The 19,776-nt window shown below is 41.9% G+C and overlaps 1 protein-coding gene across 1 annotated transcript in view; it reads right to left on the bottom strand.

Moving 5' to 3' along the window:
* Positions 1-18,101, bottom strand: part of MEX3C (mex-3 RNA binding family member C) — a 21,824-nt gene extending 3,723 nt beyond the window's left edge. The window contains exon 1 of the mRNA XM_032603276.1: positions 17,002-18,101. Coding sequence (XP_032459167.1) covers positions 17,002-17,734 — 733 coding nt within the window. The 5' untranslated portion in view covers positions 17,735-18,101. The remainder of the gene's footprint in view (positions 1-17,001) is intronic.
* Between the last annotated feature and the right edge of the window lie 1,675 nt (positions 18,102-19,776).

Below are 19,776 nucleotides of genomic sequence, written 5' to 3'. Positions count from 1 at the left end.
TAACTGTCTTATTATTTTACCTTAACATTACTCTTTCCTCTGTAAAACTCAATTGATGACAATGGCAAAATGCTCAAGGTTAGTACATCATCTCTTTTCTGTTCCATCAGTTGGATTTCAGGCTTCACTAAGAATCAGTTGTTTTGATTCCAATCTGTTTATACTAGCTGCACTCATGCATTAACTAAATTAACAATTACGTAAAGCAGTAACATATAAATGTGAGAAGATGCTGAACTTGTATGAAAATTGATTATTTTAAAAAATTTCAATAAAGACGAGTAACTTAAAGAAAAAAAAAAGATGTTGTTGAACTATGGGTGAGACAACTGTAAAATCCTGGGGTAAAAAAACTAACACAGAATAACTTTGCTAAATTCAAAAGAAACATATTGGAAATTGTATGGAATATGGTCATTGAGTGTGGTTTTATCAAAGGACTATGCTGGTTGGCAGCCCCATTCTCAAATAAAAGGCTTTGGCCCTAAATCCTGAGTATGTTTAAGTTAAATAAGTAAAATATCTAAGACACCTATGCATAACTACCCATGATTACTTTTTGGAGTAATCACCCATTACCAGTGCCAACTGCATAAGATTAGAGGGTTTTGAACGGTAACAAAGATGTCAAATATACAACTAAGGCGTAAAACTCTGGGGTTATACTTTTCAAAGGTCTTAACGTGAAGCTTGCCAGAAGTACCCTCCACCCCCCACCAAACAGATCTCCTTGCCTCCATTCTTGCCTCACTCCCATCCATTCTCTAAAGTCACTTTAGGCAGATGATGCCTTCTAAACAAAGCACCTATCACATGCTCACTTCTTTGCATAAAGTGCTTTAATGGCTTCTTTTTACCATAAGGATAAAGTCAACAGTATGGCACACACAAGGTTCCTCTGTACCTGGTACCTGATTACTTCTCTCTAGCCTTATCTCTGTACCCCTCTCCTTTCCCCCTCCTCACTTCTTAAACTCTGTGGGTGTGCTTCCACCATATTAAGCTCCTATGCATGCTCCCTTGCTTCCATGATCAGAATGTTCCTTTATTCTTGCCCCTTTACTACCAGCTCTGCTTAACTCCTGGTAGCCCTTCAGATTTTAGTTTAGATGCCTCATCCTCTATGGAGCTTCCTCTCCCTCAGGACTGGTTTGTGTGCGCTCCCTAAGCATTCTCAAAGCACTGGGTGGTTGGCTATAAGTATATGCCACGGGGTGGCCATATAACATTTGTTGAAACAAAGATCATTTTTCTATATAAGAACACTGGGCCCTTCTTATACACATTGCTTTGCATCTAAGCATTTTTGTTGAGCTTTCCCGGCCTTTCATATTCTGGCCCCATAATGCTAGTCCAACCCTGCTGAAGGGAGTTGATTATGCTAACTTTATGCTATGAAGCTACTGAATATGTTATTCAATAACAACTTTACTCAACCTAGCACTGAACTTTTGGATCTGAACCACAAATGAAGATCCTGTTTCTCCTTCCAACAAATTGCAGAACTTAGAAACGGCCGCTTTCTCACTGCTGGATCTTAGGTACCTATCATGAAAACACTTTCAGAGTCAGGTTTTCTCTAACCTGAAGGTTATATTCAAGACTAGGGGGTGGGGGTGGGTGGGTGGTGTAGCTAAAAGCAAAATTGCAAAGAAAGCACTTAGTGCAGTAACTGGAGGAGGTAAGAAGGGCCGAGTGCAATCAGTCAAATTTACACTACCGTAAAACATGAAAGTTTTTATTATAGAGTGCTGCTGTAAGTTTATATCTACAATGAACTACAAGGTTAATTTGATAGTGTAACTTCTGAGCATAGGAAAATATATCTGCTTTTGCTCCACAAAAGCAAGTGAACTGGAACACCAGAACAATAAAACTTCTACGTCTACTTATCATTTATACAGGCTAAATCTCTAGGAAACTCCCTCAGTCAGCACAGTAGGTGCTGCTTGAGGTTGAGAACTGCAATCATTTTCCATTGGCCAATACGTGACTGATGGAGAGATGCCTAAGAAAGTCTGAAAGGGTGGAACGAACGCCTAATTCTTCATAATACACATGCATGGGAGTTACTATCATTACCTGGACACACGAGTTTCTTCTCTGAGCTACAACTCAACAAGAAGGCAGTCTGCTAGAATCACACATTTCTAACAAAGAGGGTCCTGATCATCTTGCAGAAAAACACTGGGACACTTCTATTAAGGACAAAGGGAGAGTTAGCTTGAGAGTCTAGGGTTGGCCCCTCTCAACCCTTACTGTAGTGAACATTAGAAAGCTGCATTAAGAAACTTCTCTAAATGCTTCTGAGACTATAAGCAACTGTCAGATGCACCTTAGTAGAATACTTTAATACCTAGTGGGTATATTAACTAAGAAAATATGCCTAAAGGTACACAGACACTATTGGGCCTATGGATGGTACAAATAAATAGATGTTTAATACATGGCTCATTAGGAAGACAGAGAAGACAGACGGTTGGAGTGTGGACCATCTCTCAGATAGGGCCGTAAGATAGGCCTACCCTGCCCAAAAGGGTCATGTGCTTAGGTTTTGCAGGTCAGGGGAAAGAGGGAACAGAAAGATAGCAAAGCCAACCCCTTATACGCCACTGCCAAGAGAAACAGAAGTATTTCTTTTCGCTCCTAAATTTTATAAGACGGTTTTAACACAGTAGCCTTAACTCAGATCAGGAAACCTATAGGAAACCTCATCAATCACATTGTTTCTATGAGAACATGCATATTCTGAGCTCCCAACAACCAACACATGGTTTCTAGAATATATATACACGTTATAAAGTTTGGGACAATTTGAATAGGCAGAGCTCTAAACAGATGGCACAGACTAAGGAGAAAAAACCAATTTGTTTTACTATTTTGCAGGTAGAGGAGGTAAAAAAACTTTTTGGAGTATTTTAGATTGAGTTTCTATTTGAAAGTACAATGATATTTTAAAAAACCATTGAAAAGTTTATAATCTCAGAGTGTCACAAAACTCATAAGCCATAAAGGTACTGAAAAATTAGACTGCACTTAAAAAAAAATTGCTGCATGGCAAAACTCACCAAATACAACGTAAAAAAATTATTTACAACTCACATCACAAATGGCTAATTTCTCTCTTACACAGGTACCCATATACCTACCCTTATATATCAAAACACCAAAACCCAACAGAAAAAATAGGTGAAAGAAATAGCTCACAAAAAAGGAAATATATAAATGGCTCCAAACATGAAAATTCCCATTTTCATGTGAACTGAGGTATCATTTTCCATCTATAAGACTGTCAAATATCAAAAACAAATAAACAGTGCTAGTAAGAATGGGGAAAAAAACCCCTATTTAGCTGCTGAGAGTATAAACTCCTCAAGGGCAGTTTGCAATATCCATCAATATTACAAGTCAAGTATCCTTTTGTCCCTACAGTCCCACTCATAGAATTGAGTCTGTAGGAATACTTGCACAGGAGCCAATGACCTTTGCATTATATTACTGTTTGTATTAGTGTGTATTATACAGCTAGATATAGCTATATAAGGGAATACTCTGCTGTCATAAAACTGGTTGACTTAGGGAGACAGGGTAGGAGGGTGACAATTTTCCTTGTACACTTTTATTTCTTACAAATTTTGAACCATACAAATGCATTAGTTTTTTTCCGAAGAAATATTAAATTAGAAAAAATTTTAAATTAGTTATGAAGAAATGATACATTTTATTACACTAAGCATATCAATCAGACTTTTGGCTAGTTCTGAGATTAAAAAAAAAATTTATGAACAGCAGAGTAAACGATTTCATAACCTCGAAGCTGAATAAGTCCAAGAAGTAAGGACTAATAATTGTTTTCCTACAGCTACAAATAAAATCCGACATATGGCAAGCTCTATACCAGACTGCGTAGAGATTAAGAACTAGAATAGCACTAATGACTTGCATAGCTGCAATTTTATTTTGATTTGGAAGTAAATTCTCCCAAGAGAAAGCCTCCAACTTACCTCCCTCCTGTAGGAACCCATTTCCCCTTTCTCTATCACTGTGGCTGGGACTGTGTTTCACCTTAAAACTCTTCAGCTGCAGCCAGAATTCTGGTCCTCTCACTCCCTGGGAGAGTAGCAAAGATTGGGTCTCGCTTCTCCAGGGTAAAGAGAGCCTCTTCAACCAGCTGCCTGAGCAGTTAAGAGGGAGAGGTCCTCTGTTGCTGGGAGAGGAGTTGAAGAAATGGAATTGAAATGATATCTTCAGTGTTTCTGAAACCATGGTTTGCCATATCAATTGAATAGATTCCAAATGTTTCAGTAAATATGTGTACAATGGGCTGCAACATAAAATGTTCCTTTGCAAGGGGTGGGGGGGTGGGGGGGACGGGTCACAGTCAGAAAAGCTTAAAAGCACTAGACTAGATCTTTAAGGGCACTTTTTAATTCCATGAAACAGGTGGAATGACATAGTTAGAAGAACCAGATGTAGAATTACAGTCTGTAATGTAGATATGATTCCAGTCCAAATTAATTCACCTTAAAATAGGAAGATTATCCAGATTACATGGGTGGCCCTGACCTAATCACGAGTCCTTTAAAAGAGTTTTCTCCAGCTGGCTTCAGAAGTAGTCAGATGTGCTCTGGCTAGCCCGGAAGCAAGCAGACCATCTGTGCTTGATCTGCCCATGGAGACCTCATGGCAAGGAACTACAGGTGGCCTGTAGGAGCTGAGAGCTAGAAGGAAAATGGAGGCCTCAAACCAGAAATCTTGTTCTGTCCTTTATTTTTTTTTATTTTTTGCGGTACGCGGGCCTCTCACTGTTGTGGCCTCTCCTGTTGCGGAGCACAGGCTCCGGACGCGCAGGCTCAGCGGCCATGGCTCACAGGCCCAGCCACTCTGCGGCACGTGGGATCTTCCCCGACCGGGGCACAAACCCGTGTCCCCTGCGTCAGCAGGCGGACTCCCAACCACTGCGCCACCGGGAAGCCCTGTCCTTTAATTTTGCTTATTACCTGCTTTAGTCTTTTAGTGTTACCCCACATAGTGGCTTCAATGTCACAAATTTTTTAGTTTACAATTCTGTAGGTCATAAGTCTGACATGGGTCTCAACAGGGCTAAAATCAACGTGTTTGCAGGGCTGTGTTTCTGGAAGCTCCAGGGAAGAATCTATTTCCTTGCTCATTCAGGTTATTGGCAGAATTCAGTTGCTTACCATCACAGGACTGAGCTCCCTGCTTTCTTGCCGACTGTCTGCTGAAGGCCATTCCCAGCTTCTAGAGGCCACCGACATGGCTTGTGGCCCTGCCTCTCCATCTTCAGAACCAGCAATGGAGGTTGAATCCTTTTCATACTTAAGATCTCTCCCCTTCTTGTATCTGACCCAGATGGGAAAGTTCTTCTGCTTTTAAGGACTCCTGTGTTTACACTGGGCCCACCCAGATGATCTCAGACAACCTCTCCATCTCAAGGTCCATACTCCATATACATATTCAGAGTTTCCAGGGATGTAGGGTGTAGGCATCTTCAGGGAAAGGGGGTTTATTCTGCCTACCGCGTTACCATTTTCCCCTTTCTCCAATTATTTCCTCCATTCTTCCAGGTCCCTGGCTTTTGAACAAAGGAAAGTATTTGGTTCAGAAAAAATTTAAACCCTAACCCAAGAAGAGAGACCCAATGTCCAGGGCAGTTCCCAGATATAAGTAGCTAGATATAAATACAAGAAAAGTCTGGGGATCATGGGCACTTGGAGTAGGGTGAAGGGATAAACTATTGATAAAAATCAAAATAGGTAGAAAAGAAATAGATAAGCCAGGGTGCTGACAAAGACACCCTGTTTATGTTGAGACGTAAGTGATTTGGTAAGAGATGCACAAGTAAAACCTGGCCTCCACCTGTCCTAAGGGATTTGGCTAGGTGTTCCTAGCTAAACTACTCCTTCTTTGGCCCAAAACATTCACAAGCCTGATGCTTAAACTTACCCATTCAAATATTAAATTCCCTATAAAGGTGCTGGTGCTAATTCCAGGTGATATACAGGAACTATCATAATTTCTGCTCTCAAGGAGCTCACAGTATAGAAAGGAAAGGAGCTCAGTCATGAGAACAATACGGATATAATACTGATATAAGATAATACTGATATAAGATAACTGCTTTAATGAAAATAGGCATACAAAGCAGTGGGAGCACAGAAAAGGAGAGGGCTTTGTTGCTTACAGAAAATGAAAGAAGACTTCAAAGGCATTTGAACTTAAGCTTGAAGAAAGTAGTTCTGCCAGGTGGGAAGGAAAGTAGAGGGAACTGCAAGTGCCAAAGCAGGAATCAAGAGCACAAGATGGCCACACCTGGCTCAGTGTTGTGGGAGCTTTAAGTGACTGGAGGGTAGAATGGCAGGAGAGCAGGTCAGATGGGGGATGATTCAGTCTTTAACATGAGGCAAGGGAGTTTAAAGTCTATCTTGTAGGTGCAAAGAACTTTTGTTTTTTTTAAAGAAGTCCCAAATGTTATGTGAAATGTTGCAGATTTTCGACAGAGGATTTTGTTTTCCAGAAATTAAATTCACTGTATTTCCCATTCATTTCATCAATCAGCTACAAATATAAGGTGATTTAAGAAAGCTAAAACCCTTATAAACACACACCAAAACTACGAGTATTTTCACTTTGGGTCATCCTTGGGGTATATCTTTCTTCAGAAATTCTCTCCAAAAGGTTTTATTTTAAAAGGGAAATCAGTATACACACACATACAGAAACACACTTTAATAACAATGAAGAGGGGGAGTGAAACTCCTTGAGTAGTTCTTTTTACCTTCAAGAAAATTAGAACTCTGGGCTTGATATTTAAATTACCCCCAGCTCCCACCCCATCCATCTCCTAATTAAGTGGCCATGACTTACCTTCTCCCAGATTTTATCATCTCCTAAACATGCCTTACTCTTCCTTATCTCTACCCAGATATTTCCCTAAATAACCTGGAAAACCCTCCTAGTACTTCCCCTCCCCGCCCCCCCAAATCTTCCGAGTAATAAACACAGTCATTTGGAAAAGATGAAGACTGTGTGTGTGAAAGGCTCTATGAACTCAAGAATAATACAAATATAGATATGACTTTATCACAGCTACCACTAACTAATACTATTCCGAGGTCTAGTTTAAAGGAAATAATGTAAGGAAAAAAACCTGATTATCTGCAGGACTGGGTTCTAATCTACCACCAGAGTTTGCTTGTGGTTTTAATGTTAGGTCATTCAACCTCTAGCTCCTTTCCAATGCTTTTATCTTTTGACCTAGCCCCTTTTCTCCTAGGAAATACAAAATCACTTCTGAAGTCTAAAAAGCATTTGGGAAATCAGATACTACCATATCCCACATGCGTACATCTATTCTTCCTTTCCTCAAGAAAAGTAGGTTGAATTATAGCTGGGAACATAAAGACTTTGAACAGACCATCACAAACCATCTTTGGGAGCTCTAACAGGCCACCAAACCTCTATCTCTCCCTTCATGGGTGAGGAACTATAATTAAAGTTACTTCTCTCATTTGGTTGTTGCAAGGATTAAATGAAATAATGTATTAAAAATACTTATTACAATGCCTGTGTTCAGTAAAGGACAGCTTTTTTAGGCTACCTAACCCCCCTCCCCTCCACCATTTCAAATATTTCGTGAGTAAACTGGGCCAATAGGCTTGGCTTTGAAATAGTAAAATTCGTAGCACTTTTCAGTTTTCCAAACTCTCCTATATTTTCATTTAATCATAACAGAGTGATGATTGGCTTAATAGCTTTAGGAAGGATAGGAAAGAGCTAAACTGAGAGAGCTTAGAGACATCTCCTAGCTGGAAAGTCAGATCTCAGACACAAGTTGCCTTAATAATTCCATACTTCTCTCGCTACTCCATACTATTTTTCTCTAAAAGCATTAGAGAAACACGTTATTTTATATGTACATTTCATGATATATTAGAATTAATGAGGGGATCATATTCTTTAATGATTTTATATATAAATAAGAGCCCTTTCCTCTTGGAAGAGTCTAGACAGACTATTCAAAACACCTATAATTTTACAAGGACTCAATTTTTCAGTATTAAGAGCTTCACAGACTGATGAACATCAGCTAAATCCCAGTAAGAGAGTGTTTCTTATGCACACAACTTAATCCAACATTTAAATAATTGTTTAGATTAGCAATGCAATGGATTCCTAAACGTACAATATAGAAACAGCTTTCCTTTCCTGGGTTCAAGGGCCCTTCTTGTAGCTCTAGTCAAAATTTTCTGAAATTTTCTGTTAAGAATACTGTTTCACTTTAGACATCACTATGTCAACACTTCAAACGGCTTCATTTATGTGATCTTAGTTTTGATTACCAGTATTCATATGGACATCTAATGCCCTAAATCAAGTAGCATCTAAAACAAACAGATCCAAACAACTTTAGGTTGACTGGCTCCTCAAGTAAAGGCAAGAGGGAAGAAAACACCACAACATGAAAACTAAAATGATAAATAATAAAATGGCAAGTTTCTAATCCAACTATTCAGTTCAATAAAATAAACAGCAAGTATCTGCTATGTTTCAGGTACTTTAACTGACTTTAAGGTGACTGAGATTCAGTTCTGCCCTCACTGACTTGTACCAAACTTCAAGCACCAAAAGGATTTGGTGTCTACATGTGTTCAAGTACAGATATTGATCTGTCATTTTCTTTTCTTATACTGTTGGCTACTGGTGGTGTTCAAGCCTTTTATATCCTCGCTGCTTTGTCTGCTTGTTCTACCATTTACTGAGTTGGAGTGTTCAAGTCTCTAATTCTATTAGCTTGAGACCCTGGATAAGTTATTTGTATCCCCATAGATCTGTTTCCTTATCTGTATGGTGGAAATAAGAATGGATCAAATGAGATGATATACTACCTGACACATTTAAATGTTTGTTATTATTTTTTTAAATCAGATGAATCAGTTTTCTATAGAAAGTTTAAAAACATTAAAAAAATTTAAATCCTGAAGATAAAACTTATATTTAGATTGTGAAAAGCCATGTTAAGGTATTATAAACTTTACGAAACTGGGAGGAGATATGTTGAAGTCAATCTAATTGGTAATTTGAAACCTGGTTTACTTTTACATGATTTTAGGAACTCTTTTTGGACAAAAATAAGAATATAAGAGCTACAAGAGATAATATAGTTCAATCTCATATGTGAAGAAAACTGAAGCTGAGAATTGCCCAAAGTTATAAACTAATGATTCCTAAAATCCGCAATTCCCTAAATACACCATTCTCTCAATCTTATTTTCCTAGTTGATTCTTAGAAGTGGAGAATTCCCTGCATACATAAAGGTATTTTTAAAAACAGAGGTTAAACTAAATTTAAAAACCCCCTCCTTTCTCACGTAGTTTAGACAAGAGGATCGACATACTTAACAAAAGAAGGGCTCATATTTGGCCTTTCACAAAAGCTGTGACACCCAGAAGAGGGTGTAAATTAGAGATGAAAGGCAGAACAATTTTCCTAACTGGGGATTTTAAAATTAGATTCATGCCCTTCGGAGGATGTTAATAGAAAGCTGAGAATTACCTCTGTATGGGAATCATATAATGGAATCAGATTCATTCGTAAATGATTCTCTTCCAGACTATAGACTAGCTTAGGTCTTTACCAGGAAATACATTTCAAAAGTGCTGATTTTAAATAAAATTTTAAGACATTGTAAACTTTAAAAAATATCTAGTGGTATATATGTCCTATGAAAAACTTACTAAAATGACAATTTTTGGTTTCAACTAGCATTTGCTCAGCGTACAAATCTAGCAGTAAAAAAAATTATAAACTTTACCCTGCCTCGTATATAATTTATTACCTCTATACTTTCCACTGTACAGTGAATCTGTACTAATGACATCTTCTCATACCTGATCCTCACAACGGGGAGCAGGTGGGGGAGGGCTGGGAAGAACAGCTGGATGGACTAGCTTCCCCCCATTAGAGGAAACTGAGACTCAGTGAGGTTAAGCGATTTGTCCATGGTAAAGCCAGCTCTCTAACAAGTCTCCTAACTCCAAGTTCAATGTCCTTTCCTGCAGGTACTGGTGGAAAGGTAGAAGATAAGCCAAAGAGGAGGGAAGAGTGGTATAGAAAGGGGGACAGTAATAAAAAGGTCAGCCCAAAGGGCAAACATTTTACACTGGTAACCTTCTAGTAGTTTGGAACTATTACCTCCCCACTCTCCTCTAACTACGTTTAAGATGAAACTACTTTATGCTTACCTTCAACTACATCTGCAGCTCATGAAAAAATTTTATTATTTTAAGGCCTAGTCTTATTATTTCACGATACCACTTTACTTGTGGTCAAATCAGGCTCCCCTGCACACAATGAACTGCAGTTTTTGCTTACTGGACACAGGCAACAAACCATGCCCACACGAATTGTTCTTAAATCTCGAACACTGGCATGAAAGAGGTGCTATAATTATGCAGCGTAACTTAAAATTCTCAAAATCAGTCATGGAATAAAGCCTCAAAGTATTCAAATAACATTATGCTGTGCATATTCAAGTTAGCATAGTCTGGCTTGGTATCACTAGTATTAGAATATCATTTTAAAAGCTTAAATGGCAGATGTAATCCTTATAAATGTCTATATGGTACCTAATGGTAGTACGGGGGAAAAGTTAAAAGTAAACATGCATTATGGTATATAAGCCATTTGAGAAGGATTAAGATGCAGTTTAATAAATATATCACTTTAGGATCACCTGAAGATCAATGGGATTTTAAAACAGATTATCCATAATCTGTTTGGAGTTTCCTAAAGTTTTTTTTTTTCTTTTTGCCTGCGCTGCGCAGCATGTGGGATCTTAGCTCCCTGATCGACCAGGGATCGAACCTTGCCCCCTGCAGTCTTAACCACTGGACTGCCAGGAAAATCCCCTAAAGGAGTTTTTAAACTGCGAATACACTTTCCTATTTAGTATCTTATGGCCACTTTTTTTTTAAACATCTTTATTGGAGTATAATTGTTTTACAATGGTGTGTTAGTTTCTGCTTTATAACAAAGTGAATCAGTTATACATATACATATGTTCCCATATCTCTTCCCTCTTGCATCTCTCTCCCTCCCACCCCTCTAGGTGGTCACAAAGCACCGAGCTGATCTCCCTGTGCTATGCGGCTGCTTCCCACTAGCTATCTATTTTACGTTTGATAGTGTATATATGTCCATGCCACTCTCTCACTTTGTCACAGCTTACCCTTCCCCCTCCCCATATCCTCAAGTTCATTCTCTAGACCACTTTTATCTATAATTTTTTCATTTTGAGTTTAAATTACAAATCCTATAGGGCATAAATTACATTTAAAAAATTGTCACAATCCCATAGATTTTAAAATAATACTGTGGTAAACATCATGAATATTTTGGCTCTCTCCTGTAGGCACATGATTGTAATGTAATTACTCGCCCACTTGAAGTTAGGTGTGTCCAGATGACTTGCTCTGATTAATGAAATATGAGCGGATGTGATCATTATTACTTCTGGGTCTAATATTTAAAGACCAGGGTGTGCTGTGCCACTGTCTCTCATCCTTCTGACACAGGGGAAGACCAGCTAACACTTGAGATGGTGGCTGCTTCACTGGTCTAAGACTCTGAATGACTAAAATGAGCACAGCCCCTGTGAATAAGAAATAAACCACTGTTGTTTCAATACTGAGAGGCTGGGGTTCTTTGTTATCACAGCATCCTTTAAGCCTATCTGAATAGAGGTGCCATTTGCCTATCAGGCATTTAGACATCAGTTCATTCTAGTTCTATCACCTTAGACGAATATAGTAATGTGTGAAAACTGTCTGCTCAAGCTGAGGAAAGGTGAACGAGATTAACAGAGTGGTTCGAATTAATTTCAGATTTAACTTAACAGAAGTAGTATGTGCTTATCACTTACAGTTTCATATATGTACAATTCATAGTCCCCAGAGGTGTTGTAGATATGATTATACCCAGCTGAAGAATCTGAAGCCTAGGAAGTTTAAGTGATTTGTCCAAGACTACAAAGTGAGTTACTGGCACAGAGTAATCAGAATTTAGGAATTTTCATATCTGATTGCTGGCTCTTTCCAATATATCACAGCTGAGCAGAGACTGTTAAAGGCAAATTGGGACAGTTTGCAACAAATATTTTTATATTAAAACATACATTCTAAAACATTTTTGTATTCAGTTTAAGACAAAAGCAATAAATTCTTCAATCTGTACAAATATTAAATTCATTCAAATCCATAAAATATTAAGCACTGTCTTATAACTACATTCCACCTTTCCTTGACAACTTAAAATGTAAGAACTATCTAGAATTCCAACCCACAGACATTGTTGGAAATTTTCCTCAATGGAAATCTCTAACAGATTAATAGTTCTCAAATACTTGATTCCCTGGATCATTTTGGCCACTGGCGTTTCTAACAGGGGGCAGAAAATACACCCTTGAATTACCACTTTATTTTCCATTTCCTCCCTAGTGAATCAAATAGTTCATTAGCTGAGTAAGGCAGGAAGAAAAGGCAGTAGATTCCCCACCCATTTGCAAAACAATTATAATATTCGAACCTTCCCCAATGGTCCCAGAGCTAATACAAACTATTATTTAGATTTTAAAGCCTAGAATAATGACAACATTTAATTTTTTTTTTTTTTTTTTTAATTTTTTAAATTTATTTATTTATGGCTGTGTTGGGTCTTTGTTTCTGTGCGAGGGCTTTCTCTAGTTGTGGCAAGCGGGGGCCACTCTTCATCGCGGTGCGCAGGCCTCTCACTATCGCGGCCTCTTGTTGCGGAGCATAGGCTCCAGATGCGCAGGCTCAGTAATTGTGGCTCACAGGCCCAGTTGCTCTGCGGCATGTGGGATCTTCCCAGACCAGGGCTCGAACCCGTGTCCCCTGCATTGGCAGGCAGACTCTCAACCACTGCGCCACCAGGGAAGCCCCAACATTTAATTTTTAAAGCTAGCATATATATACACACAAATTAACTTTCTGAATTATAAATGACAGTGAATTTCTAGTTAGACACATTAGAACTAGAATGTTAGAATGACCTGTGCCTTCTGTGTAGTAGACACCAAAATTTTATTAAGTAAATTAATTTGGACAGTGATGATATTTTAAGTTGTGCATATTAGAAATACAGTACCCCAACCCATGATTAGGGCAGAAATTAACCCAAAATATTATTAGCCTTTCTGAGCAAGATGCTTCAATACTGAGGCAGCAATGTAGAGTGAGAACTTCATCTTTACTAGCAAACAAACTGGTCTAACCCCAAGTTCCACTATCTGAGCAAGATACCTATCAGCACCTCAGTTTCTATGTCTAAAATGGGGATAAACACCTAGCAGAGTTAAATGGCATGTAATATAGTAACTGGCAGAGAGAATGCCAACAATCCCCCCTCTTCCACAAAAGAGACACCGGGCTTTAGCATTATTCTGAAACTATTTCTCCTCATGAAATGTATATTTTTTCTTAAACAGGGAATTTATGTACAAGACCAAGCTTTCTCTTTTTAGAACTTGGAAGAGTGGTTCCACCCTAGGAAACTGGGAAAATTTTTTCACAAGGATGTATTTAAGACAACTTCAAGCAATGTAACATATTAACTGTTTAAAAAGTGACAATATACACAATCACTGGGGATCAGTGGAGAGAGAGCAGCTCAATAAAGAAGAAAAAAATTTCTAAGGTCTAGCTCAGTGATAGCCAAAGTAGGGTGCAAGAAAATTCACTGGAGTGCAGAAAAAAAAAAAAAAAATCAAAACACTCCAATTTCCGTCTTTACCTCATCCTTTTAAAATTGTTTACATGTTTTATAATGTATAGTATATCAGCATATGTATTATTCATAAATATCCAGATACTGAGAGTATTAGTTTAAATGTTTTTTGACAGTATACAATTAAAAAAAGCCAGAAATAGCCCTTCTTGACTAGGAGGCTAGAGAACACACATAGACCATCAAGTAAATAACTAATGAAAATAGTTAAAGAAGTACATTAATCTTAAACAGTAATATAAAACCTTGGATTACAAGTCTTTAGCCTCTTTTCAGTTCCTGGCTTTGTTGTACAGTGTTGTTGGTTTCAAAATGAGATGCACACTTAAAAAAGGGGGCCAATTGAACATTTGCAAATGACCATATGCTGCTGGGGAGTATAAATATGAGGTCAACGCTCTGCAAACTTTCATCACAATCAAAAGCAGCGGTTAGTTTTTCTGAAAGACAATGGAACTAGAGGCCATCTACATGAGCTGCTAGTCTATATGACTCAGAATCCCATTTGTCCTACTCTTTGCTTCAGAGCTGGTCACAGATGTCTCCATCTGTGACATAATTATTTCCAAAACCAATTAAGAGATGTCAAACAGAAAATTACGACTTCAGGTAATGAATAAAATGGCAGGAAGGAATAATTCTTAAGGAGGAAAATTTTGTTCATTCAAAGCAAAAAGTAAACTAAATGATTTGCCCTGTTTATTCACTTAAGGAAAGGGGAAATTATCACACTGTAAAAGGATGCAAACATTAGAAGTTGCCTGCAGGAGTGTGAAAATAACTTTACAGGTTTTATCATGGTGCTGCTGAGGGCTGTTCGTGGCAAAGGGAGTCAATGATCCACTAGTTGAATGGTTCAGAACAGGATAAGGATAAGACTTTTTGTTCTTAAGATAAGATAGAGGACGATGACATACTTTTAACAGTGCTGTCAACTCTGGGAAAATATTAAGCGTAAAAGGAATAGTCAGCAATTTGTCTCCATGCCCTAAGACATAAATAGATTCACATTTCCTTATTAACCAGTAAGCTCAGCCCTAAAAAGAAAAACTAAAGACCGTTTCATTGCTATAATTTGGTACAAAATACAAATTTGGAATGAATTCAGTTTACTTTTAAATAATGGATCTGCATAAAGGTAACAGTCTGCATAATTAAGGAACATTTAATCATGCTTTAAAGGGTATAATACAGAACACAAAAATTTGTATTAAACTAAATATACAAAAGATATCAGTATCTTGTCCCCTAGTAAAACTGTCCTGTAAGTGTTCTTTTCCTTCATTATCCTAAACTGTCACCATAAGCACACTGAAGCAACTTGTGCTGAGGAAGTGTCACCGTAGTAGGGCCTGAACAGACACCTTCCCAGCCCCTTTTCACCACTCTCATAAGTATCAGACCCTCAGTATCAAAAAAAAAACTTCCCCTCCCCCCCAGCAACTTTCCAACCATACCTAGAGATTATTTCTCCACACGTTTCCTCACACTGTCCCTCATTCTTTCTTCCATCTCCATTTGTTAAAGTCCTATCCGTTCTCCAAGGCCCTCCAGGATTGATGTTCTTATACGTACCACTTTGTCACACACTACAGTTAATGCCATTAACTACAGATTAGCGCCATTCTGCTGTTTATTAGACTGTTAGCTTCTTAAGGGCAGTCGAGTTAGTCTGAATTAACCTCACATTCCCAACTGCCATAAACTCAAGGCCTGGCAAAATACAAACCTGATACATAGCAATTCCCCGATGTTGTTATCTGAATAAGCAACTCATTCTGAGTCTATAATTTGAGATGTTACAATTTTATCCTATGTGAGGTGAAACAGTTCTTTCCTGGATTAGTATCTTCAGTATTGCAAAAACGAAACAACACAAACAAACCAAAAAACAAAAAAAGGCATGCAAAATTTATCTACCAAACTACGGAAATAAACTCTCAATTGAAGGGCATCAGCTTTGAACACTGCCTTTAAGTACCAGTCACCAGGCAGTCTGAAATACGCTATTTCCTCTAACCAGATTTCAGATGGATTTTTCTTATTAAAATCCTAGAGGTAAGAGATGAGCCAACTCTGATACTTGAAACCACCATTTCGACAGACCTCTTATTTATGTGTACTCTAGACCACTTGGGAAAGATGAGATCATTTAAGCAGCAGCGCCATCACTTCTCTTTATTTGACCCCGACAATGCTCTCAACCTAACAGGAGAAAGACATGCATCAACCAGGTTAAATCATACTGTAATAAGGCAGCGGCAGGCAATATTTACTCCTTCAATAAAGGGGGAAAGAGCTACACTAAAGAGCATAAGACCTTCCCTAAAAATGTCGGATACAGAGGTACTCTGGGCATCCCTTCCCCCACCTCCACAAATCTACTCCTGGAATCTGAGACCTAGGTCCTTTGTCTGAGCAATGTGGGAGGAGTCTGTCTGCAGTACTGGTGTGCTGGCAAGTGAAGAGAATTTACTGAAAACTGTATAAACGCATGAAGTTCCTTAACCCAATTACTTTACTGTCCAATTTTTCTTCATCGTGCACCCTAAAGTGCTCTAAAAGGTACCCCATGTGCCTTTTCGAGAGTTAAAATGTATCGAAACGAATACAGTAAGATCAACAGAGTTAGCAAAAAACCTAAGTTTTTGAACAGCGGAGGGGCGGGCGGTAAGAACGACCACTTGAACATCCCCTTTCCTCTCGAACAAGCTCTTTCTACAAACCTCCATTTCTTCTTCCCAACAAGCCGTCCTAAGGCAAGCTGAGCGCTTTTACAAAGACGGTCGGCTGCGCAAACTTGCAATCTCAAAGCTTTCCATGCACAACACCGAATCCACAACCGACCCGACCTTTTACCACCTCACTGAGGTTTTTGGTGCCACGCCAGCCGGGTGTTCCAGGAATACAGCCCGAGTAAAGTGAACACCGCCGGATAGGGTGGCTCGAGAAACTTAGCACCTTTTATCACGCAAGATGAGAGGAACACCGTGGGGTATTCGCAAGGTGACCCATCTTCTCATCTCGTCGACCCTCAGCTCCTCCCAGACCCCTTCCCGGTGGACCTGGAGGACTCTCCGGGTTCGCCTTTTCTGCCCCAAGCTCCTTTCTTTCGTCTCCCCACCCACGCCCGGGGCCAAGCCCAGCTGGACACCCCCCACACCCGCACTCACCCTGGCGACCGACAATCTCGGCGACATGCTCGGAGCTGGGCACCGGGACGCACTCGGTGGTGTTGACGCTCTTCCTCCGGAGCAAGGCCGCCTGCTCCCCGTTCAGGGCGGCCGCCGCCGCCCCGCAGCCGCCTGGGCCGTAGGCGTGGGACAGCATCGCCGCCATCATGCCCTGGGCATCGTCCCCTCCGTAGAGCACCCCCGCCGCCGCGGCCGCCTCCCGGGCATCGAAGCCGGCGGCGGGCAGCAGGACCGACCCCAGGGACCCGCCCGGGATCGGCTGGGTCTGAGAGGCGGCGGCCGCTGGCGGCGACAGCAGCAGCAGAGACGGCCGGTCCTCCTCCTCTGCCTCCTCCAGCTCCTCCTCCTCCAGCAGGTCTCCGTCCAGCTCCGCTTCCTCCCCCTCCTCCTCGTCCTCCTCCAGCTCCAGCTCGGCCGCCTCCGAGACCCCAGGCCGGCCAGAAGGAGCCCGCTCCTCCGGAGACAACCCCGCCGCCCGCCGGGCCTGGCCCTGCGCCGCCGCAGCCCGGAGTGCCGGGGCGCCGGACTCCGCCGGGCTGGGGTCGTCGAGGCCTAGCGCGGCCAGGCGCTCCCTCAGCAGGAGCCCGTCCCCCTCGAGCTCCGGGCCACCCGCGGGCGGTGGCAGCGGCGGCGGCGGCGGCGGCGGGGGCGGCTGCGGCAGGGGGGCCGGAGCCGCCGCCAGGGCCAGGGCCGCGGAGCTGCCGCTCGGCATCGCGGCGGCGCGCTGTCAATGGCGGCGGCGGCGGCGGCGGCCGGGTCAGGCGCGGCAGGCGGCGAGCCCCATGGCGGACAGGGCTCCGGCCCTGCTCAGCGCGCAAACACCTTTCCTCTGGGGAGGCGGCGGGGCTGGCGACCCGGGCCGAGCAGCGCCAGGGCCGCCCGGAGACCGGAGAGGGCGGGGTGGAGGAGCAGGGGAAGGTGGCAGAGGTAGGTAACTAGGTGGGTGGGTGGGGACGGCAGCGGGGCGGGCTGGTGGAGGTGGCAGCGGCTCCCCTCTCAGGGTTTCTTTTGTTTCATGGCCTTAGCCAGCCCCCGGCGCGCGCGGCGGCGGCAGCGACGCCCCACGCCGCTCTCCGAATGAAGCCGGCACGCCCTGATTGGCCGCTTTTAATTGCTGGGAGCCCGCCCTCTCCTCCCCGCAGCCTTCTAACTCCTAGCCCTAGCCCCACCCCCCACCCTCTTCTCGTGCCCCGCCCCGCCCCTCCCCAGAGCTCTGATTGGGTGACCGAGATGAGCCAGCCCCGCCAAGCCTTCTCCTTCCGTCCTCTGCCCTCCCCCCAGCCCTCCCTCCCCTTTCCCTACTGGCTGTCGAGGAGAGGGACTGTGATTGTTCGCTTTACACGTCACTCTTTGTGACGTACAAGGTGGAGGCGGGGAAAGGGAGGCGGGACGAAGGCAAGGCAGCAGAGGCTGAAACTAGGAGCCAGTAGGGGTTTTCGCGCAGGCGCGTGCAGTCGAAGCAGGAGGCATCTGGGTTTTCTCGGTTCCCCGCATTCCTCTGGCCCACCTGGGTGGGGTCTTTTAGCCCACAGTGAGAGCGGCCTTGGAGCGTAGCGTAGGCATGGGCCCAGAGGGCGTTGTTGAAGAAGTGATTTCCCACTTGCAGGGTAAGGGCCCAGGGAGAGTCATCAAAGGAGGGGCCAGTGAAGTGTTCTCCTATCCAGCCGCGGGGGTGGTTTCCTGAGCCGCGTGGCTCCTGGGCCTTCCCTGCACCACTCCGGAATGCTCCTCCCGCCGGGCAGGGCCCTCCCACGCCCAGCTGGCCCGGCTTCCAATACGAGGCCGGTTGGTTACATCAGGAACCTTAAATGCTGGACTTGAGTTCTTTGGGGCTTTTCAAGGAAATTAAATAATCTTTTCCTCCTCCAAGACGTCCTTCCCACAGTATTGTCCGGGTGATCCCACACAGTGGGTACATTTTATAGGAGTTTATTTTTAAATGGCGTGTTAAAAACAAATCGTATTACCTTACTTAATCTTAGGCTCTGACCGTCCGCCCGCCCCACCCCGCTCCCCTTTACCTCCGCCCCTTTAGTACCAGGTGGTCTCCCCAGGTTAGTCTTAATCACCTGCGTTGTCTTACAGAGGTAGAATGTGAACAACATAATGTAATTTTAAGGTTTCTAGTGTCCCCATTATAAAAAGTAAGAGGAAACAGTTTTAATGAATATACTGAGCTCAGTATATTAAACATCATTTCAACATGCAATCGATATAAAATTTTTGATATATTTTATAGTTTTTTCGCGCTAAGTCTTTGAAAATGGTGTGTATTTTACACTAGGATATCTCGATGTATGTTCGCCTCACACTAGCCGTATTTCAAGTACTGAGTACTAGTAGCTCTAGACCTTGATTTTTGAATTATAAATTGAGATCCTTTCTATTTTGGATTTATTATATCTTTCTCCCTCAAAATCGTTTCTTGTGTGTGAGCTTGAATGAGCACCGACTTTTCTAAATTGTCTAGGGTGTTACAAAGACACCCTGAGAGAGTCCAAGAGAAGGCTGAAACTATGCCTTCTATTTCTCAGTTTTGTGCCCTTATGGCCATGTGCACAATTCTACTTCATTTTATCCACCCCTCCAAAGGCATAGAGAATTTTAGCTAACATTAACCTTTCCTGTTACTCCACTGTTTCCCTAGTCCTTCTATAACCCTGTATGTTGCTTCTCTAACAACTCATTTGTAGCAGTAGCCTCTGGAGCAGTGATTTCAACTCTGGCTGTACAACAAAGTCAAGAAGAGCTTTT

This window comes from Phocoena sinus, chromosome 14 (assembly GCF_008692025.1).
Source record: "Phocoena sinus isolate mPhoSin1 chromosome 14, mPhoSin1.pri, whole genome shotgun sequence".
In the NCBI taxonomy this organism is placed as follows: domain Eukaryota; kingdom Metazoa; phylum Chordata; class Mammalia; order Artiodactyla; family Phocoenidae; genus Phocoena; species Phocoena sinus.
This window is presented reverse-complemented; position numbering and strand designations above follow the sequence as displayed.